The sequence below is a fragment of the Onychostoma macrolepis genome, chromosome 05, assembly GCF_012432095.1.
Source record: "Onychostoma macrolepis isolate SWU-2019 chromosome 05, ASM1243209v1, whole genome shotgun sequence".
NCBI lineage: Eukaryota > Metazoa > Chordata > Actinopteri > Cypriniformes > Cyprinidae > Onychostoma > Onychostoma macrolepis.
The window spans coordinates 23,758,994-23,783,333 of NC_081159.1; the positions used below are offsets into that span (position 1 = coordinate 23,758,994).

The 24,340-nt window shown below is 37.3% G+C and overlaps 2 protein-coding genes across 6 annotated transcripts; one reads left to right on the forward strand and one right to left on the reverse strand.

Annotated features, from left to right (window-relative positions):
* The first annotated feature begins 738 nt into the window (after positions 1-738).
* si:ch211-137i24.12 (Immunoglobulin superfamily member) lies at positions 739-10,532 on the forward strand. Of its 5 annotated transcripts, none has more exons than XM_058776912.1 (6): positions 739-821; positions 1,789-2,277; positions 7,699-8,949; positions 9,870-9,950; positions 10,025-10,135; positions 10,271-10,532. In XM_058776912.1, exons 1-3 carry the CDS (start codon positions 755-757, stop codon positions 7,821-7,823), a joined length of 681 nt encoding a protein of 226 aa, XP_058632895.1. In that variant the 5' UTR covers positions 739-754; the 3' UTR covers positions 7,824-8,949; positions 9,870-9,950; positions 10,025-10,135; positions 10,271-10,532. The 5 variants fall into 5 exon arrangements, with proteins under 5 accessions (XP_058632895.1, XP_058632896.1, XP_058632897.1 ...); XM_058776913.1 differs by having other exon boundaries at positions 10,025-10,087; XM_058776914.1 differs by lacking the exon at positions 10,025-10,135.
* Positions 10,533-12,856: 2,324 nt separating this feature from the next.
* Positions 12,857-24,181, reverse strand: atp6v1aa (ATPase H+ transporting V1 subunit Aa). Its single transcript, XM_058776869.1, has 15 exons — positions 24,053-24,181; positions 23,362-23,461; positions 23,125-23,253; positions 22,622-22,836; positions 21,768-21,905; positions 21,400-21,551; positions 18,592-18,754; positions 18,296-18,404; positions 18,005-18,127; positions 17,306-17,420; positions 17,072-17,135; positions 16,722-16,925; positions 14,969-15,063; positions 14,660-14,831; positions 12,857-13,687 (listed from the first exon to the last, which is right to left on the reverse strand). The coding sequence occupies exons 2-15, from the start codon at positions 23,441-23,443 to the stop codon at positions 13,595-13,597; spliced, it is 1,854 nt and encodes a 617-aa protein (XP_058632852.1). The 5' UTR covers positions 23,444-23,461; positions 24,053-24,181; the 3' UTR covers positions 12,857-13,594.
* Positions 24,182-24,340: the final 159 nt, after the last annotated feature.

Genomic DNA, 24,340 nt, shown 5'->3' on the forward strand with positions numbered 1-24,340 from the left:
CCAATATATACAAACCAATACAACACTGAGAAAACCGATGTATCTAAACCGATATATACTTGAAGAAACCAATATATACAAACCAATACTTCATTGTGAAAACCAATACATACTTGAAGAAAACAATATATACAGACCAATATATACTTGAATAAACCAATATATAATAACCAATACATAGTTGAGGAAACCGATGTATCTAAACCAATATATAATTGAAAAAAACAATATAAGCTTAAGTAAACCGATGTATCTAAGCCAACACACAGTTGAACAAACTAATGTATACCTGAGCCAACCAATATATCTAAACCATAATATACTTGAAGAAAACTATATATATACTAACCAATGTATACTTGAAGAAACCAGTGTATACTTGAGGAAACCGATTTATCTCAACCAATATATAGTCGAGGAAACCATTGCATATTTGAGGAGCCCAATGTTAACTTGAACAAACAAACATATACAGGAGCAAACCCATGTGCATGTGATCAGACCGATGTATCTAAACCAATATATGTCTGGTTATACCAATGTATTATTATACCAAGTGATTGCCATTAAACCATACATTCAACCAGAGAACCAATCCATATTAACACAATACACATTAATTATTTCCTGAACGGCTTGCCATAGTATGGGGACTAAAGTGTGTGTGTGTGTGTGTGTGTGTGATGTAGGAGGGGGTGATAAAGTGAAGCTCTGTCAGCTCAATGTCAGTGTGTGACACTTCTCTGACACAGAAATGGCTTTCCTCGGTCTCTTGCCTTCTAGAAACTTACTTAGTCACCTTTTCCACTCTGCCCTCACAGGTAAGAGTATATCTTTCTCTTAGCATTTAGCTTTCTCATTTGTCTATGTTCTACTAACGTAGCTTGACAAATTAACAAGGAAACTCAAACAAATGAGCAGACTTTATATCTTCTCTCCTTCTTCAAGTAATCATATCCACAAACATTACAATTCAGCAGTTAGGCCTTCATAAACACACACGAACATCAACATGTGCCAGCCAGGGGTAACCTAATAGTTTGTGGTCATAAATTTTTCATTTTAAACAAACTGTATATCATCACCTATTAAAAAGCATTTTGCTCTCATTTCTCAGTCCGCATCTGTTAACTAGAACCCTTAAAATGCATAAATTGGTCATCAAATCAACATTTACTGTATGTTTCACAGTAAATGTTCTTCTAATTCCACGTGTTTATGGAAGCAGCACTTTCTGAGACATTAATGAGAAGATATGGAGTATGAGAGAGGAACACGTAATACTGTACTGAGGCTGCTGCCGCATTAATGTTATCTTTAAAATATTACTCATATCAGTTTAACGTTTTTGAGTTACATGACACCACTCTTGTCAAGTCTGTTGGTAATTCAGGCTTGATTCAGAAAATCTGTGGGATTCATTCTGAACCGGCTTCTAGACTACTATTGACCGAATAAAGTAATGGTTGGAGGATTTATGCTCCACGCAGGACTTTTGATATTTTAATCCTTGTGACTTTTGAGTCTCTAATTTTAGTAAAGGGACTTAGTGTGACCATAACACTGCCATGTAAGCTACTGTATTTATAGCATCAGTGCCGCTACAGAAGTGTGTATATGTGTGAATTTTTCTTGATTGGTTAAAGTGTTCTTGACTGGTTGCTATTCTGTTTTAAACATGATAAATCTTGAGTTTTGACCATAAATTATATACATATTAGTTTATGAGGCCTATACATTCACGTATAATCATTGCACTCTCAAATAATAATGCTGTTTTATTGACAGGTGGGCTTCTTTTTCTTTGTCTACTTGTAAATATGACCATTATCGCCAATCCCACTCCAACTCCCCAGACCACCCTCATCATGTCCACAGCAGAACCTTTATTTTCTCTGCCTGCTGATGGTCCTCCCGGCTCACAGGGGGCGTCATATTTACAACAGCCTCCAAAGGCAAAAGCTGTGGAAGGGGAGGATGTGGTGTTTCCATGTTTTTTAAAGAGTGATGTGGATGAAGTACTGGCTTTGGAGAAGGTGAGGTGGTATGTGCAGAGTTTGGAGGGAAGGAAGAATATTCTACAAGGCAACGAGACAGTGGAGGATGAGTTTGCGGGCCGTGTGATTTTGTCTGGTGAACTGTCTGAGGGAGATCTATCCATGACACTAAGGCATATTTCGGTGGAGGATCAAGGCCTGTATTTGTGTGTCTTCATATCAACACGCTCAACTGTTCTTCAGGGAGGCGGGACCAAACTCAGCATCCGCAAAGGGCTGGGTGAGAGAGGATCAGGGGTGCAAAGATATTAGTGTAAAAAAACAATATTCAGATACATATATGTTTATCCTTTTTTATCTTTTAATCAGTCTATGGCCTATAAACTTCAAGGAAGAGCTTACCAATCATTTTGTACAGTTCAAAGCAGGGTTACTACAGTTAACTAAAACTAAAACAACTAAAACTAAAAAAAAAGAAAAAAAAAAGTCATTAATTTAAATAACAAATGTTGACTGAAATTGTTTTTTTTTTTTTAAACAACTCTATTTTACTTCTAGTTGCAAAGGCAGCATTTCTCATTTTCATGTGCTAAATTAACTTGAAATAAAACTAAATAAAATTTATGAAAACTATATAGACATACTTTTAAAAAAAAAAAAGACAACAAAATTGCTAAACTTTAACTTTATAAAAACCACAGTGATACTAAAGTAATCATGTTTCAAGAAAGAACATAGGCTATAATAAAGAACCAGAACTAGGACTAGAGATTCACCAATATTAAAATTATGGCCAGTGCCTATAATCTGTTATGGCCAATAAAATGAAAATAATAAAATGAAAAAAAAAATAATAATAATAATAATAATTACTTATATATAAAGTAAAAAAAAATCATTCTACATTTAGTCATTTAGCAGACGCTTTTATCCAAAGCAATTTACAAGTGAGGACAATGGAAGCATTATATTATTTTATTAATCGCATGCGATTAATCAAAAATTTTAACGCGTTAATATTTTTTTAACGCAAATTAACCGTTTGTTAAGGTTTGACCCCAACTTCTTCCCGTCATCACAGCGCGGAAGGTTATCTATCAGTAAGTGCGTTTACATGGACCCTCTTAATGCGATTATAATGAGATTTTGGCGATATTGCGATTATGCTTTACCTCATGTAAACGCAATACTTCGATCTAAATAATGCGATTAAGCTCATAATCGCAGAAAGCATAATCGTATTAACATAGGTGGCGTACACCGATTTTAATCGGAATATACAGGCATGTAAACACCTTAATCGCAGTATTGCCGCTCTGACCAAAGTGCGCATGCGCTTGTGACATATATGAATAACGTGACACGCACCTGTAATAATACGGAGATTAGAAACGATGGAGGGGAAGAAAGCATCGCATTCTGAGGAAAACACAACAAGCTGCCAGCAGTCTCTGTGCAACATGATCTCACAGAATTCCGTGTAATGTTCATGGACTTAATTAACCTCCGAATCTGTGGTGGCATGGGCGTCGCTAGGCCATTTTTAGGGGGGCTTTAGCACCCCTAAATTTCTGCTCAGCCCCCCTAAAAATCTTGCGATTCTTCCCCTTTAAATTTCACATGAAAACGGGAGCAGACTTCGGCTCCTCCCCATCTTTCTGCGCGTTCTTCAATCCACAGACTGCGGTGGCGCGGAGGAGAGGACAAGGTGTGTGTTTATCGATAGATTGTTATAATATCTACATCTATGCAGTTCTTTGTCATAAATACAGTTTACAAACAGTCATGGGAGAGCAATCGGTTTCCAATCTACTGTAAAGTTTTCGCTGCATTCACCACTCATCACACCACAGCTGTTTCCTTCAGCGAAAGCCCTTAACACATGACTTTATAAAACGATCACGTTATTGCTATTTTCATTTGAAAATTTAGCTTTCAATATAGAACATAATATTACAGTGCATGTGGCATTAACTACCATACAGTTATACATAGAAATGATTAAAGACAGTGACCGACAGCACTCAGTCAGTGCACTCATTTTAATTGCATATCAGAGTGATTGACAGAGATTGAAACATTGTGTGTGTGTGTGTGTGTGTGTGTTTTGTATTAATTAAAAAAAAAAAATTTTATTGTTTGAATTGAATTTATGTAGAACGTTTCTACAATTTTTTGTACAAATTTTCAATCAATTTTTTTGTAAATATTTATTTATTTTTTATCATTATACCCTCATTGGGGGCTGAGCCCCCCTAAAATGAAAATCCTAGAATCGTCCCTGTGTGGTGGCATCACGGAATCGCCGAAAATTCCGTGATGGACTCACAGAAAAAATTCCGTGATGGGCTCACAGAAGTGATACCAATGTAAGTCAGTGAAACCAGTGAATCCGTGCATGGACCACGGCTGATGCCTTCTGTGAGCCCATCACGGAATTTTCGGCGATTCCGTGATGCCACCACAGATTCGGGGTTAATTATGTCCGTGAACATTACACGGAATTCTGTGAGATCAGGTTGCTCTGTTCCTTACCCTCATCCAGAAAGGACAAACAGAACGCGACGGCAGCGTATAGGCAAACAAATTCCATCATATTTCTATGGCGCCGAAAAAGCGTGGAATACAGCCATACAAAATCATTATGCATTAGACGTAAATAGATTAAAACAGCAACCAGTAACACTGCTCTTTCTGAGTCCATCATTTGTGCTGTCCAGTGGGGTATGTGAATAATGGCAGTGAAAAAATTAACCACAATTCTTAGCGAATAATAAGAATAATGGAAATTGCATGTAAATGACTGCGTTTACATGCGCACGAATATTGCGATTATTTCCAATAATCAGAGTAAGGACTTAATCGCATTATGATGTTTACATGTCAAGAGCAAGCTCTTACTCCCGTTTACATGCAATTTCCATTATTCTTATTATTCGCTAAGAATTGTTTTTTTACTGCCATTATTCACATAACCCCACTGGACAGCACAAATGATGGACTCAGAAAGAGCAGTGTTACTGGTCGCTGTTTTAATTTATTTACGTCTAATGCATAATGATTTTGTATGGCTGTATTCCACGCTTTTTCGGCGCCATAGAAATGTGATGGAATTTGTTTGATTATACGCTGCCGTCGCGTTCTACTCGCCGTTTCTGGATGAGGGTAAAGAACAGAGACTGCTGGCAGCTTGTTGTGTTTTCCTCAGAATGCGATGCTTTCTTCCCCTCCATCGTTTCTAATCTTCGTATTATTACAGGTGCGTGTCACGTTATTCATATATGTCACAAGCGCATGCGCACTTTGGTCAGAGCGGCAATACTGCGATTAAGGTGTTTACATGCCTGTATATTCCGATTAAAATTGGCGTACGCCACCATTAATACGATTATGCTTTCTGCGATTATGAGCTTAATCGCATTATTTAGATCGAAGTATTGCGTTTACATGAGGTAAAGCAAAATCGCAATATCGCCAAAATCACATTATAATCGCATTAAGAGGGTCCATGTAAACGCATTTATTAGGCCCTTTCGCACCGCAGGAACCTTTTCATAGTACCCGAACTAATTGTGGAACTACCCACTTTTTGGCGTGTTCGCACCGCGGGAACTAGGAACTGTTTTAGTTCCCGGAACTCCGTTTGGAGGGACTAATTAGCTCCTACTTCAGAGTAGGGTCTAAAACAGTTCCATAGGAACTATCGTGACGTAAGTGTACGCTGATTGGCTAAACGCGTACAAAAACGCCCTCACCCGCCTTGATTTAAAACGCTGTGTAAACACATACTGTGTAAACATCGCATCAACTTATATTTCGCAAGAATGGAGAACAGCGATCGATGGACGAACGCTGAAGTGCAGGCACTTTTGAACATTTTGAACTCCTTTCCGATCTTTCAATCGCTTGACGTATAAGTTACGTCGACATTCCATGTCCATTATTGTGAACCCCGCAAGACACAACAACAACACAGCTCCGATCACAGCGTCCTCCATCCTCCTGTTGTTAACGTTGTTCTTCTTTGTTTTCGTTGTTGAACGCCGCGCACAAATGACGTCGCTGTCGATCGGCTTACGTCACTTCCTAGTACCCACTGTCGGTGCGAATGCAACCCTTTAAATGGTACTGGGAAATAGTTCGTGCAAAATCGTCCCAGTACTTTAGTACTGTACTTTTAGTTCTGGAACCAAAGCGGTGCGAAAGGGGCTATTGTGTGATGAGGGTACAGCACCAGTGTTGCCAGGGTAACGATAGCGGCACAAGTGGGCTATTTTGAAAATACAGTCGCGGGAAAAATTACAGAGCCGTGGTTTGCGGTTTTTTGGGTTACTTTTTTAATGTACCGCGGCCGCCCAAAGTGTATATAGACAAATAAAAATGAAAAAAGATCCTTTTACTAATGTCTATTATACTTGGATGTATCCCTGACAACTTAAGAACAGGCGGTTAACATCACAAACGTGAGTTTCAGCAAAGCAGCAGAAATAAACATGACAACAGCCACTATAGATTATATAAGATAATAAACACACGATTACGATAGGATATGGTCTGTATGTGATTTTTTTTTTTAGTTGAATGTGTAACTTATATCTGAAATGCTAATTTGTGCAGCGATATAAAAGGCTGTAAATAGCATATTTTAACAACAGTAAACGACCAAATTCCACATGTGATCATAAAGGAAGTTATTACAAACACTTGATGGTGGTTTGAAGTGAGATCTGAGTAAAAGTGTACTATTAATCTCATAAATTGTCTTATGAAGCATGATGCTAATGTTAGCTCTAATGCACCTGCAGAACAGGTGGTCCAATTCTTCTTCGTAATGCATTTTGTCATAATAATTCACGTAAGGTCGCAAGAAATGTTTTGTTGTATTTATTTAGAAATACATTTGATAATAGTTGGGTAAATACTTTGATTGAAGCGATGTGGCTTGGTAAACGTTTTATTGCCAGTATAAAGGCTGATAATTATGTCTGAATAAAAACAAAAGAATAATGATAAAAGAATAATAAGGATTATGTCTCATACCTGGCGGAGGTGTGAAAGGTTCTGTTTCCTTAAACTAGTTTGTCATGCATTTATTTTTCAACACATTTACAGGTAAATCCTAGTATTTTAAATTTGTGATTAATCATGATTAATCACAGTCCACGACTGTGATTAACGCGATTAAATTTTTAATCGATTGACAGCACTAATTATTTTGTTATAATTTTATATATATATATATATATATATATATATATATATATATATATATATATATATAAAATAAAATAATGAAAGGTAAAATATATACATACATATTTACACAAAAATATATACATACATATATACACACACATATATAGTAACATAATAACGTGTTATTTATATAAAATAATACAATTTATTTTATTAATAAAAATTATAATAAAATAAAACTTTAGGCATCACAATATAATGCACAGCATGAAGTATGAAATACATGTTAATTACATGGTATTATACATGAAGATTATTTTAACAGTGTTATTAAATTATTAGCACTATTAAAGATTAGGCTAACTAACTGAGCACTAGGTAACTGCAAAAGCAATCTTTGAATAAATGTGAAATCAGAAGTATTTCGTTAGGGAGCCAATTACATTCATCTGAGATAATGAAAATGACAGTGAAATTATAGCTTTTTCTTCAAATCCCTGCTCAGGTGTGATTGAAGAGTCTGTGGGCACTGTAATTGGCATCGTTGTGGCAGCTGTTGGCGTGGCAGTGGGGCTGGTTGCTGTGATACTGACTCAGTTCAAGGACAAACTGAACTGCCTGCAGAAATGACACGCGAGCAACAGCTTTGGAGCTTGGAGGTTAAAAGTGCGGGGAGGTTACAGTAAAGGCCAAAGGTAAAAGTCAACAAACAGCTCATGCTGCCAAGAACTGACTGCAGTGCATGAGGGAATGACTTAACTGAACCGTGAGGCATTTAGCTCACCCCATATTCTGAATCATAATATATAGACAAATACATAGACAAATAGATCCGGTGACCCTCCATGAATACATACACACCCCATCAGATCTAACAATGATGAAAAAGAGCAGCTGGGTTATGAACTGTTGAGGTTTTGTAAGCTTGCACTGATGAGCATGCATTTCCTTTGTAAGATTAAGTACATGAGCCATTTGAAAATATCTGATCTCTAGATGAATAGTTCCTGAGATGATTCATGTTTTTTTTTTTATTTCATCCAGTCTGTGTATTTATTTTTATTTTTATTACTTTAACAGTTTTATATGACTTATTATATAGCTGATACAACTTTCAGTTCATTGCTCTGTCAATGTTCAAAATCATCCTATGCAAAATCATATTTGCACTTGCTTTTGCTTTTTATTGATCTATATGCATGCACATATATGTTTTCAGTATTGCAAATCTTTTCATACCAACATATAATAGATGTTATTTAGTAGACACTGATGTAAGTCCTTTGCATACCTCAAGTGGAGCAGATGTACTGTTGAGTGGATCGAATGCTTAGCAGAGGCCATTATGAAGTTATATCTATCAGAAACTGATCTTGTATCAGCAGCACTCAACACTGAATACATTTTCTCTCAAGAGAGGCCTGATCTCAACACTCATGCTGTGCTTCAGTATTCTGTTTTGATTAAAGAACCTAATTGCAAAGTTCTTCATTTTCACCTACATGCCTTTTGTAAGACCCAGCAAGGGCCTTCGCCTCAGAAATAGCTGGTTGTGAACTGGTTTGTGATTGTGTGATTTCATCCCTTGGGCTTAGGTTTGTTTACTGTGAAAATCACCATCTCTCCTTCTGACACAAATAAACAAGTTTTATTAGTCAAAGTGTCTCTGGTGACTTCCCTGTCTCATGTAACTACACGAGTAACCACAGCTTGAAAAACACCCACAAGGCCAAGCCAACACAAGCCCATCTCTGAGGTAAGCAAAATAAATAAAGTCACCGGTGGATTCCAAATACTGTGGATATGTAAATATTTTGAAATTGGAAACATGTACAATACCATTCAAAAGTTAGATTAATTAGTTTTTTTTTTATTTAAACAAATTAATATTTTTTTATTCTACAAGAACAGATTAAATTGATTAAAAGTAACAATATATAGCATAATACATATGTATATATACTTATGTGTGTGTGTGTGTGTGTATATATATATATATATATATATATATATATATCATTGCTCTTTTGTTTCGAATCTTGCTTATAGTCGACTCATAGTCGAATCATATGTTTGGGGGCGGGGCAAAATACATTACCTTTGTTATGCTCCTCTGTCGGTCACGGATTATGGAAAGTGAAACTTAAATCTATAATAGGGGTGGTTGGATTTATTCACGCACCTTAAAATATTTATTTAAAGCTTTTTTCTTCTCAGATTCTTATTTACAGTATTATCATAATAGGCTGTATGTAACGGGGAGAAGTATGAATTCGGGACTACACTTCCCATAAGTCCATAGGGTAGCGTATGTTTTACGTCTGTACGTGCTATAAATAGACGCACAGTAGCATAGTGTTCCAGTTCTCATTCATTTATTGATGCTACAAACAAGTGTGCGCTAATATCAGGTAATTTGTGCTCAACCCTGTTTAAATAGTGACTATTTTGATGAATGTATTGTCACGAGAGCGGTTTCTGTTTAAGCAAAGACATTGTCAAGTTGTTTTATGCTGCCCATGTTTAGAGTAAGTTGTGTTTTTAGGTCATTTTCATTCAATTAAATGTGGGCATGAAGTATCTTCATGTATGGGTTTTTAATTGAGGTAATGAGAAAATATAAAGAAGGTAGTAGACTATGTGGGGTGAAAAAGTTTTATTTTGTTGTTGTTTCAGAACCCCGCTTGTATTACTGGTGATTAGCGTGGCGACACAGTCCACAGAATTGATGAATGTGTAAATGAATTATGTTCAGAGGTAATAAGAATGATTACGTGTTTTCTTATGAACATTTATGAAGATGGTTGTTTTCATAAAGGTTTGTTTTATAGGTCTCTTAAAGGAGAGCCACCCGTTGGTTTTTAATTCCTCGTTCTTAGATCGTTATTTTAAAGGTATTTGCTTGGATTAAAGAAGGTATTAATGAAAATGCTCAATTTAAGGTATTTATGATAAGTTTTTGAGTTGCAGGACTAACACAACTATTGTTACATGTATATATTATTGTGGTGAATTACCCAGTGCTTTTTTTGTATACAGTGTATTAATATTATTGTGATTTGTCATCTTTTCTTTAGTTGTCTTCCGCCCTGATTCCATGGCAGCTGCAGGGTCTCCTCCATGGGTGTGACTGACACTGGTGAGGTGGTGGGTTCTTCTGTGGTTCCTGGTGACTTGTATTTTCTCCTGAGTGCGGTGATTGCTGTGCAGTATTGGGGTTTGAATTTCAATTAATGGTTGTACACTTTCACACTTATAGTCGTGCCCGGTTGGAGCCCTGTGGTTCGTTGTTAACATTTCTTTTTTCTTTTTTTTTTTTTTTTTTCTTTTTTAAATGAGGTCGGTATTAGTGTTTTAGATATTCATTCTTTTATGTTAAGATTGGTCTTTGTGAATTGTAATAAAACTGCTTGTACAAGCGCTAAAGCTTTCACCACAGTTTGTGGCCAGTTATTATCCCTCCCTGATTCAGTGGGTTACATGTATATTAACTTATTGGGAGAAAACTGGTAGTTCTATGTGAAATCAGACATTGAACACCCCCATATAGCCAAAATGGCATGATCATAACACTCTGCGAATATTCGACTGTGAGATTGGTAGTCGAATCAGGCTCCTCGAATCGAAGCATCGAATCGTCGGCTATTCAGGGTCACCCCTAATATACAGGTGCTGGTCATATAATTAGAATATCATCAAAAAGTGAATTTATTTCACTAATTCCATTCAAAAAGTGAAACTTGTATATTATATTCATTCATTACACACAGACTGATATATTTCAAATGTTTATTATTTTTAATTTTGATGATTAGAGCTTACAGCTCATGAAAGTCAAAAATCAGTAACTCAAAATATTAGAATATTTACATTTGAGTTTGAATAAATGGCCATCCCTACAGTATAAATTCTGGGTATCTCTTGTTCTTTGAAACCACAATAATGGGGAAGACTGCTGACTTGGCAATGATCCAGAAGACGAACATTGACACCCTCCACAAAGAGGGTAAGTCACAGAAGATCATTACTGAAAGGTGTGGCTGTTTACAGAGTGCTGTATCAAAGCATATTAAATGCAAAGTTGACTGGAAGGAAGAATTTGGGTAGGAAAAGGTGCACAAGCAACAGGGATGACCGCAAGCTTGAGAATACAGTCAAGCAAAGCTGATTCAAACACTTGTGAGAGCTTCACAAGGAGAGAACTGAAGCTGGAGTCACTGCATCAAGAGTCACCACGCTCAGACGTCTTCAGGAAAAGGGCTACCAAGCCACTTCTGAACCAGAGACAACGTCAGAAGCATCTTACCTGGGCTGTGGAGAAAAAGAACTGGACTGTTGCTCAGTGGTCCAAAGTCCTCTTTTCAGATGAAAGTAAATTTTACATTTCATTTGGAAATCAAGGTCCCAGAGTCTGAAGGTAGAGTGGAGAGGCACAGAATCCATGTTGCTTGAAGTCCAGTGTGAAGTTTCCACAGTCTGTGATGATTTGGGCTGCCGTGTCATCTGCTGGTGTTGGTCCACTGTGTTTTCTGAAGTCCGCAGCCATCTACCAGGAAATTTTAGAGCACTTCATGCTTCCTTCTGTTGACAAGCTTTATGGAGATGCTGATTTCATTTTCCAGCAGGACTTGGCACCTGTCCACACTGCCAAAGGTACCAAAAGCTGGTTCAATGACCATAGTGTTACTGTGCTTGATTGGCCAGCAAACTCGCCTGACCTGAACCCCATAGAGAATCTATGTATTGTCAAGAGGAAGATGAGAGACACCAGACCCAACAATGCAGATGAGCTGAAGGCCACTATCAGAGCAACCTGGGCTCTCATAACACCTGAGCAGTGTCACAGACTGATCGACTCCATGCCACGCCGCATTGCTGCAGTAATTCAGGCAAAAGGAGCCCCAACTAAGTATTGAGTGCTGTACATGCTCATACTTTTCATTTTCATACTTTTCAGTTGGCCAAGATTTCTAAAAGTATTGGTCTTAAGTAATATTCTAATATTTTGAGTTACTGATTTTTGACTTTCATGAGCTGTAAGCTCTAATCATCAAAATTAAAAGAAATAAACATTTGAAATATATCAGTCTGTGTGTAATGAATGAATATAATATACAAGTTTCACTTTTTGAATGGAATTTGTGAAATAAATCAACTTTTTGATGATATTCTAATTATATGACCAGCACCTGTATGAATATACATGCATGTATACGTGTATATATACATACATACGCATATATGTATACGTATGTATGTGTGTGTGTGTATATATATATATATATATATATATATATATGTGTGTGTGTGTGTGTGTATAAAGCTATGCAAGTCTTTTCAGAAATGTTACTTGAGCACCAAATCAGCATATTAAAATGTTTTCTGAAAGATAAAGTGACACTGAAGACTGGGAAAGAAAATGTACTCTTTAAAAAGACTGGAGTAAAAATTTTACTTTTCCATCACAAGGAAAAATATTAAAATAGAAAACGGTTATTTTAAACTGTAATAATATTTTGCCATTTTATTGTTTACTGTAATTTTTGATCAAATAAATGCAGTATTGGTGAGCATTAACTTTCCAACCCCAAACTTTCAAGATTGAGAGGACTACTAGAATGAAAATCAAACAATCTATTTTTGTTATAAAGCAGAGTCATTCAAACAGTTTCCAATAGTTTAATTCTTTAGAACTGTACACACAACACCACACACAATACATGTAGTAATGTACCACTACAGAAGCCACAATACACTACCCACACACCCATGCACACTCTCTCTCTCACACACACACTCACACTCACACTCACACTCACACTCACATGAATATGAGAAACGATCAAAGGAACACACAGAGCAGAAATCACATTAATGAGACAAAACAAGATTCAAATAAATAAGGGAAGCCTCAATGATCCCTTTCTGACCTCCATTGTTCCCATTATTATATAACACATTTCTATTGGTCACAGAGAAAAAAAAACTGAGATAGGAATAAACACTGTGCTCCCCTGCGCTCCAAACACATGCAGCGAGGACTCATGGGAAAGCAGGTGGTGAAAAAAAAAAGAGAAGATGAATATGTTTGCTGTTTCTGTGCTTCAAGTGTTGAGTCTCAGCACAGAGAGATCACAGAGGCATTTGCTTAAGATGCTAAAATACGATCTTATAGTTCAAACGCAAGTAACATTTGTTGTTCTAGATTGAGAACACACACTCTTTTTACGTTTCGAAAGACCGTGTTCAGATTAGTGATGGCTACTAGCTCGTACTTTCATTCGTCTCGTTCAGTTTCAGTGTATATTCAGAGGTACACATGCACAAGGGAGCACTGGGAAATACACTGCACAGCACAGGGGAGGAGAGAGCTGGGACACGCGTGAGGTCAAAGGTTGCTTTTAGTCCTCGAGAGTGCGGAAAGAATTCTGCATGTCTTCCAGCAGTTGAGCGTAGTCAGCTTTGATCTTTGCTTCACCCTCTTTGACTGGATCCTGCCAAACACACAGACACATGCAGTTATAGAAAACTGCTCAATGTTAGGCATAAAATGAATCTAATCTAATAATTTAAAGAAGCGTATAATAAATATTATAATGAACATGTATAAATAATTCAAATAAATTAATGACATTATTAACAAATTGTCAGTCACTGTTCAAGTCAATATTTCATGTCCTTGTATTACAGGTAACAAGTAAATATGACCAACACTAGATTAAACAACAGTTCAGTTACCATTAATGTTTTAATGTTAATCATCTTCCATATTGTTTGGTCTGAAAGGTTCATGGCAATAATAATAATAATAATCATTTGATTTTTAAGGACATTTTAATACCTCTTTTTCATAACTCCCGTTTCTTTTTTAATACCAGATTTTATACTTCTGTATATATTTAAACACATTTCACGAATAATTTGATCTCCTTTTTGGTTAAAAACAGGATCAGGATGGGACACCACAGACTCAACCCCACATCCTCATTATATAATACTATACTATCACAATCAGAATCAGAATTAGCTTTATTGCCAAGTATGTTTGCACATACAAGGAATTTGTTTTGGTGACAGAAGCTTCCAATCCACAGAGACAACAACAACACAGAGATAATAAAAAAAATAAAGAAGTGTGAATAAACTACACGTATGCTGGTATATACACTATATAGTACTATAATATTTATTAATCACTGAATTAGGTTATATTTCTATATTTTCGGGTTATGATGTTCATTTTAGTCATTTTAATTTTTCTATTTAGCTTTAATTTATTTTTTTTATATTAATTTGAGTTATTTTGTAATTCAGTTTAAATTATTTCATTTAGTTGCCAACACAACACTCTTTTTAAAAGTTTTAATTTAATATTTGTGTGTTATTTTATTTCAGCTTTCGCAACCTGTGGTCTATGATCTTTACATCTACAAAAATCCCCAACATCAATATTTGAGCAACGGTACCTTAAACTTCATAGAGCTGATGCGATAAAGAATTTCTCCCATGTGTTCACGGATCTGGGCCCAGGTGATCTTGTTATCGCTGTGCGCTGTGGTCTCGACAGCATGCCGGGCCAGGTCATAAAAAGCTATCATATTGGACAGGATCCCCACTGTCTTATAGAAGGGACAGAACCTGGAAGAGAGAGAAACAGGGTGATAATGTGAGAAATGATTAGCACAGAATGACAAACAGCCAACTAGAACAACACGACACCTAAAAAGAGGTCTGTGGGAATGTCACATTCTTCATATTGCAGATGATTAGTTTACCTGTCATAGGGAGTGTAACCGTTCTGCTGCAGGAAGTCATCTTTAATGAGTTTGGCCACCTCCAGAGTGATTTTATCTGTCTCAGCCAGCGATGCCTTTGGGCAAAAAAAACAAATAAATGCATTCAGAATCAACACAAATACGTTAAATAAACTAATCAATGCAAATACATTACAAATATCATTACACAAAAAAATCTTATATACACTGAACAAAATTATAAATGCAACACTTTTGTTTTTGCCCCCATTTTTCATGAGCTGAACTCAAAGATCTAAGACTTTTTCTATGTACACAAAAGGCCTATTTCTCTCAAATACTGTTCACAAATCTGTCCAAATCTGTGTTAGTGAGCACTTCTCCTTTGCCAAGATACTCCATCCACCTCACAGGTGTGGCATATCAAGATGCTGATTAGACAGCATGATTATTGCACAGGTGTGCCTTAGGCTGGCCACAATAAAAGGCCACTCTAAAATGTGCAGTTTTATCACACAGTACAATACCACAGATGTCGCAAGTTTTGAGGGAGCGTGCAATTGGCATGTTGACTGCAGGAATGTCCACCAAAGCTATTGCCCATGAATTGAATGTTCATTTCTCTACCATAAGCATCTCCAAAGGCATTTCAGAGAATTTGGCAGTACATACAACCGGCCTCACAACCGCAGACCACGTGTAACCACACCAGCCCAGGACCTCCACATCCAGCATCTTCACCTCCAAGATCGTCTGAGACCAGCCATATGAGGCTGCTATATGAGGACAGCTGCTGCAACAATTGGTTTGCATAACCAAAGAATTTCTGCACACACTGTCAGAAACCGTCTCAGGGAAGCTCATCTGCATGCTCGTCGTCCTCATCGGGGTCTCGACCTGACTGCAGTTCGTCGTCGTAACAGACTTGAGTGGGCAAATGCTCACATTCAATGGCGTCTGGCACTTTGCAGAGGTGTTCTCTTCACGGATGAATCCTGGCCTGCATCCCAATGTGCATACTATCCATCCTAAATTCTATGTGACATTAGTAATTTTCAATACTATTTAGGGTAGATAGGGTGGATAGTATGCACATTGGGACGCAGGGCTGGTTTTCACTGTACAGGGCAGATGGCAGACAGCGTGTATGGCGTCGTGTGGGTGAGTGGTTTGCTGATGTCAATGTTGTGGATCGAGTGGCCCATGGTGGCGGTGGGTTATGGTATGGGCAGGCGTATGTTATGGACGACGAACACAGGTGCATTTTATTGATGGCATTTTGAATGCACAGAGATACTGTGATGAGATCCTGAGGCCCATTGTTGTGCCATTCATCCACGACCATCACCTCATATGTTGCAGCATGATAATGCACAGCCCCATGTTGCAAGGATCTGTACACAATTCCTGGAAGCTGAAAACATCCCACTTCTTGCATAGCCAGCATATTCACCGGACATGTCACCCATTGAGCATGTTTGGGATGCACAGCCATTGAAGAGGAGTGGATCAACATTCCACAGGCCACAATCAACAACCTGATCAACTCTATGCGAAGGAGATGTGTTGCACTGCGTGAGGCAAATGGTGGTCACACCAGATACTGACTGGTTTTCGGAACCCCTCGACCCCAATACAGTAAAACTGCACATTTTAGAGCGGTCTTTTATTGTGGCCAGCCTAAGGCACACCTGTGCAATAATCATGCTAATTATAATTTTGTTCAGTGTATGTATTAATAACACTATTTGAAAAACAACATACACAAACATACCTTTCCAACAAGTTGCACAATCTCAGCCAGGTCCTCCTCCTCCTGCAGAATCTCTTTAGCTTTGGTACGCAGTGGCACAAACTCTGGGAAGTGTTTGTCATAGTACTCATCCAGCGCTCGTGTATATTTACTGTAACTGATCAGCCAGTTAACAGAAGGGAAGTGTTTCCTCTGGGCAAGCTTCTTATCAAGACCCCAGAACACCTGAGAGCAACAGTGCAAATGAGAGGGGGGGAAATAATGGAAGATTCTATTACTGCTTAATTTAAAAGAGTTAAATGACTGCTTAAAAAAATAAAAAATAAATAAACATCACATGTTACTGACAAGCATTCATAGGAGTCACCCACCTGCACAATACCAAGAGTGGCCGAAGTCACAGGATCTGAGAAGTCACCACCAGGGGGAGACACACTGTAGAGAAATGAACAGAAACCAGTTAGAAATCACCACAAAAATGCATGCAACATTTTTAGAAACACACATAACATTCACAAAATAATAAATCAGAGTTTGTACAAACTTACATATCAATTTGCAAATTTATTATAATAACCCGCTTGATGTTATTTGAGTGTACTTACGCTCCCACAATGCTGACGCTTCCCTCTCTCTCTGGGTTACCCAGGCACTTCACTCGACCCGCTCTCTCATAGAAAGATGCCAGACGGGCACCAAGGTATGCTGGATACCCACTGTCTGTAGAAGGAAAACAAGAAAGTTTGACTATCCAATATAAGAAAGTTTGGTTTGGACAGGGCTGCACAATTCGAAACACAGGGTTGTGAATGTGGTGACAACTCATTGAAATTGCAGTTATTAAATATGTGACATCTTATTTTGCTTCTGTTTGGGTAGGTATTAAAAAAAAAACTGCATTGCAGTGTATATGACAACAAAATAGCAACAATACCTCAATTTGGAGGAAGTCTGAGATATGTTTTACACACATTTTGCTGCCAATACAAAGCATAAGTTTAAAGTATGCAGTACATGCCAATAGAGATTTAGCAATCACAAAAGTTTAGGGTTGGAAAGATTTTTAAAAAAAAAAAAAAAAAAAGTTTCTTATGCTCATCATGGCTGTTGATTACAATTTAATAGAATATATTTTAAAATTCAATTTATTCATGTGAAGCAAAGCTGGATTTTCAGCAGCTCTCTAGTCTTCAATGTCACATGATCCTTAAGATTTCCTATTATTATCAATCTTGAAAACAGTTGTGTTGCTTAATATTTTTGTGATTCTTTGATAAAAAGAAAGCTGTAAGAGCCGTACATACCAGCAGGCATCTCAGCCAATCGTCCAGAGATCTCCCTAAGGGCCTCAGCCCAACGAGAGGTGGAGTCAGCCATCATACTGACGTTATAGCCCATGTCTCTGAAGTACTCAGATAATGTGATACCTGTTCACACACAAGGCATTTTATAAAGATAAATGCATCCACATACATACATATATAGGTTTTCTCTTACAGGTTTTGTTTCATTTCTTTTTGTTATCAATAATCGTCTCATAAAACCTGATTCACCAGCATTACAGCAAACTTAATATATACGGCTCATGAGTTTACCAGTGTAGATGGAGGCTTCTCTGGCAGCCACAGGCATGTTTGAGGTGTTTGCCACCAGTGCTGTTCTCTTCATAATGCTCTCCACCTTGCCGTCCACCTCCATAGTTAGCTATCGAACAAAATTACAGTCAATCATCTAAACCAGGTTCACTTGAACTTCTCAGGTTATGAATGTTTATATCGCATTCACAGACGTATTAATCAAAGTGACCTAATGCTGGAACTTGTGATTATTGTAAGGTTATTCGATGATTAGTGACCAGGTATAGCTTCATTAAACCCAGTGCCATACCAACCTCCGGAAAGTCTCTTAATACTTCAGACATCTCGTTTCCACGCTCTCCACAACCCACGTAAATGATGACATCACTGTTGGAGTACTTGGAGAGAGACTGAGAGATCACGGTCTTACCACAGCCGAAGGCTCCTGGAATGGCTGTGGTCCCTCCTTGGACACAACTGCAAAATGGCAGAAATTAGGACTTTGCAAAAATGGTTAAACTGATAATCATGAGTATTTTGCTCAAAAGTTATAATAATAATAATAAATAATCAAAATTGAGAAATTACTTTGTACATTTCGTCAGAATTACTGCAGTTTCAAATAAGCGGTAACACTTTATAATAACTGCACACTATGAATCATTAGTTAATCATTAGTAAATAGTCAATTCATCATTTATAAAGCATTGTTCCAACATTAATAGGCATTAGTAAGCAGTTTATAAATACAGCTATAAATGTTTTGTTCTTGAGCATATCTATAATGTTTAATAATTGTATTTTCATACTTTATTAATGATCAGTTTATAATTTCTAAATTATTACGTTATTTACAAACCAGTTATTTAGGAGTTGTCAGTGGTTCATAAGATCATTAAGAAAGTGTAAGTAAATGATTAATAAACTATTTAAATGTACATTTATGAATCTTATTATTTAGACACATGATAATATTTGCTCAGTGTGTTAATAAATGATTTATTAACACATATTCCTGCTGTAATTCATGATTAAGTCAGGTAGTTATAAAACATTTAGTAGTTGCCAGCCATCTATTTTTGTGAGCTCATCTAAAGTGAGGACTATTCATACCTCGTAAAGCATTTACAAAGGAGATTTAAAGGCTCATTTATCTTCCAAACAGACTAACAAACACAACACAGAGGGATACAGAACACAGAAATATTTTTTTCATGATGCAAAAAGGAAACTACAACTGTACAACTAAAAAGAAAAATTAAAGTGTACAGTTTCATTTTTTTTTTTCATCTTGAAATAAATATTTCTGAGTTCTGTATCCCTCTGTGTTGTGTTTGTTTATTTTTTTTCTGTCAGGAAGAGAAATGAGCCTTTAAATCTCCCTTTGTAATAGCAGGGCTCGCAAAATTTAAAAATCCCTGGTAGCCCTTCGGGCAGGTACTCTTCGGATTTTGGTAGCCCGAAAATTAATTTAACTAGGCCGAATTAAAAAATTACCTTTTTTTTTTTTTTTTTAAATATTGAAAATCAGATAGGAGTTTAAATGTCAATCAAAAATATTTTCAATACACAAATATCAACAAATATGAAGGAAGGTATTTTATTTCAATATTTACAGGGTATCCACAGAATTTGTAAAAATAAATTTAAGGAAATTTATGACCCTTTTTAAGAGCTGCACAAGTAAAATGAACACAGAATGAGCGGGGTTGGACAATGTATATGGTAACATACAGTATTGAGCCATAAAATTACATGATTTACTGTTCAGATACAGGTTTTCACAAAAACAAAAATCTTATACAACAGTGTTTCAGGCTATAGACCATTTTTATGAAAAGGGATAACTCAAGCATATAAATTATGTTAATTTAAAACGTATAAATATTACTGTCTTAATTGTTTAGATTTTTAGAAGGCACATCAACTTCTTTCTCATTTACAACTCTATGTGTTTGCTGCGTAAAAACATGAGTTGATATTTGCATTGATCTGACCATAAACAGCAAGAAATGCCTATTGGAAATGTAAATTCATTCTCTGCCACGAGGTGGCGCTTTAGGAGCGCTGAGATATTGCGGTTTCCCCGGAAATGCAAGCAGCTTTGCGCTCATAAACGCTGCTTTATCAGGAATTATAGGTGAAATAGATACATTCACATAAAGACATCCGCGCCGCGTTTTGACTTGAAACGTGCAGCGCTCATATTTATTTAATGACATCATTACCTTTTGAAGTTTAATCCTGCCGTTTCGCGACTCTCGTCTTTCTGTCCCCAACTGTAAAACCTCTTGAAATTATAATTAAGACATTTCTTATACCGTTTAACGTATTTAAAACTTTTCATGGCCTTAAGTTTGATACAACTCACTTTCAGAGTTTTTAAGGACCCGCGGGAGATCTGTATTTAAGGAGCCCGTCGGGCAGGCGGTGATACATTTTGGTAGCCCGACTGGAAAACACAATAGCCCCGGGACGTCGGGCTAGCGATTTTGCGAGCCCTGAATAGATATGCTTATAAATCAAGAACAAGGCATTTATAGCTGTATTTATAAACTGCTTACTAATGACTATTAATGTTGGAACAATGCTTTATAAAGGATGAACTGACTATTTACTAATGCTTACCTAATGATTCATAGCGTGCAGTTATTATAAAGTGTTACCAAATAAGCTCAAATTAAGAGAAAGTCAACTAATATGCATGATTTAACTAATCTCATTCCTGATTTATTATATTTATTACAGTTCATCAATGAGAAGGCATGCTTGCAGATTTAACAGCAGCAAATAGCACAAGCAGCTTCGTTAAAAAAAAAACACTGATTGGCTGTATTACACTTTCATTGCTGCGAAACTCCAACATACAGTACATCTGTGTCGGTTCTTTTTCTGCAGTGCAAAGAGAGTGTGTACACATGATAGCCAGGTTGGGAACTTTAAGTAAAACAATTGGCAGAAAATGCATCCATTTTGGAGAAGGAAAAAAACTCTGATTGGGGGAACTGGCAACCCTAAGCATGAAAGCTTGTGGAGGTTTGATACCAATGCAATATAAATAACCAGTGGGCCAAGACTGCAGACAAGTCTGTTTAATTAATGGAGGAAAGCTTAAGACTCACGGAAAGAGGGCGTCCAGTACTCGTTGTCCAGTCAGCAGGGGGTGATTTGCAGGTAGCTTCTCAGTAACAGGCCTCACCTGTCGCACAGGCCACACCTGCACCATGGTGAACTTCTCCTTTACTCCTTCAAACTCCAGTTCCAGCACCACATCCTGACACACACATGAAAAGGGAAGCTCCAGTAATTAGCAATATTGGGTTTCTTCCTCATCTTACCTAAACATCTTAGGGAGTTTTCCATCCAACTGTTCCTTTTATAAGAGGTTATACAAATAAATTTAAATTGACGTGAACTACTCTTGCGTGCTTGTCTATAAAAAAGTGGTAGTATTTCAGGACATGTGAGGATGATTGTGAGCTTGACTCACAGAGACATCATAATTTCCTGGCGGAGCGAGGTAGGTGACTGTTCCCCTGCTGCGAGGGGGCAGCATGATCTTGTGTTTGATGAGAGAGTTCTCATACACCAATCCATAGATATCACCTCCTGTAATGTGACTTCCAACCTGAAAAAAAACAGTGAAAGAGTCCAATTAAAGTAAACAAACATCCAGGACTTAATTTCAATATAATATACAAATATTGGAAATAAGTGTTGCAGTTGCGGACTACAGGACTACAGAAGGACTACAGAAATTACAGCCTCGGTTTTACAAAATCAGCTTTCATACACAGTGATAAGGTGCAGTGATTTAGCTTTGCCCTGTCAAGTGCTGATGGTTAAAATTAATTTGTTTCTAAAAAGCCACAGAAAACTTACAATATTCTTTATATTGTAGAATAGCAACAGTAAAGACGTGAATGTATGTTCTTGCTTTGGTTTATAATTCAGAAGTATATAATTGGGTCTGAAGACATTTCAATAATTATTACAGTGAAAGTAACATTTTATTTTAATATTTATATTTGGGGTTGTGTTTTTCCCATGAAACACAGACGTTATCAAAAAGTCAATTCCGCTGTTTTCAATACATGAAAATACAGGGTGATTACTGACAGTTGAGTTCATCTGCAATTTTGCTTGGTTCATTATAAAAATGCATATTATATCAGAATTTGAACTTGGCCCCATGCATACTACTATATTACACCACTAGACTATCATGATTCACAGTTCTAGAAAAAAAAAAAAAAAGTGTCAGAACTGTCCATGGTGGCAAATCCAAAAAACTAGTTGCATGACGTCACTGCATACAGAGAAAGACACACACATAATTCTTACCCTCAGGTTCTGAAAAGGAGAGAACTCCCACTTGAGGTCCCTGTTAAGAGCTCCTATGTTAACCCCTCTGGGGATGTAGATGCTCTTTGTGAGGTCATTGATGTCTTTGAGGGGACGCTGAATACCATCAAAGATGGATCCCATGATTCCAGGCCCCAGCTCCACAGAGAGGGGCTTTCCAGTGCGGAGCACGGGGTCTCCGACACAAACTCCAGCTGTGGATAGCTCAGGAAAACGTATAGACATATTCCTGAATTTTTAATTTTTTTTTTACTTTTGGATTAAAAGTTTGGATTAAGGGCTGGAATACACTACACAACTTTTAAAATCCGAACAGATTTTAAAACGCTAGGCATCATACAGTTACCGACTTTGTCAACTCAAATCTGCAGACTGCCTCAGACTTTCAGCAACTAGCATCAACTTGTTCGGACTGTAAATTGGGGGAAATTGAGTAGTGTATTCCAGCCTTAAGTAAACCACTCTTGAATGGTAAAAGATACAGGTCTCCTCGTACACCTGGATGGTTGCCATATCTCCCTCCAATCGGATAATTTCTCCCACCAGCTCACTGTGGCCCACACGCACCAGTTCATACATGGCCGCACCTGCCATGCTAGAGGCCGTCACCACTGCAATGAACAGACACACAGACTGTAACCTGTCCATCTCATGACCCACATCTGTCAGTCAAAATAAACTGCTTATTAAGTGGCTTCAGAACATGATTTTATTTTTACCTGGGCCTGAAACACCATGCACATATCCGAACTGACCCTCATGCTCCTCATCTCGGATCTTAGGCAGCTTGGAAAAATCCATTCTCTGTGTTTATCAATCCTGAAAGAGGAAGGGTGAAACAGTTAATTCATTCAAGTTACACCAATATCTTTCAGTGTTTCAAGTCACATGCCAAACCTTGTCAACATTACAAGACGTTTCAATTTTCACAAACAGAACCTCAAGGTCTACTGTTTTGGTTCAGTTCTAATCTATATACTCGATAGCAAATGTGAGTTTCAATCTTACTGTTACGGTAAATATTTCAAGATTTTCTCGATGACAACACTATAACACTAACAGAACCACTATGGCCGACAGGTATCCATTCAGAATAAAACTATTCCTGCTGAGTATCAAATGAAAATGATATGAATTTGACTAGTGTACTAAACGCACCACAGATAAAATTAAGTAATACATAAATAAACGCCTTCACACGACCAAAACTACTGAATTACGAGATCTAGCAGGCTGTCGTAAGAAACCAATATCGTTAGATGTCAGGTGACAGATGGCTACTAGCAAAGCCTGATCAGCAACTGAGCAGATTTCACCTGCGTAATGTTAGAAAATGAGATAGGGCCAAACTGCCCGGTTGGATGACAATACAAATATAATTGTATAAAAAAAGCAAACGATGAGTCTTACTGTATTAGCATGAAATGAACGACAATCCTCGGGATATCCTACCAAGCAGTGGAGCGAGGAAAAAAAACTGTCACGACATTGGTCAGCTGACCTGCCAGGATTAAGGAAGTCCGTTTACACAGTGCAAAAACAAAGTGCGCCATTATGGCTCCCCCAGAGTAAATTTTGCGTGGAAATGTATAGCGCATCTGATCCAACATGGCGCCCATCGAACCACAGTTTCTCCATTTCCTGTGTTCGTCGTATGAACACAAGGACGTTTCTGCAAGCAGCGACGCATCGTAACTG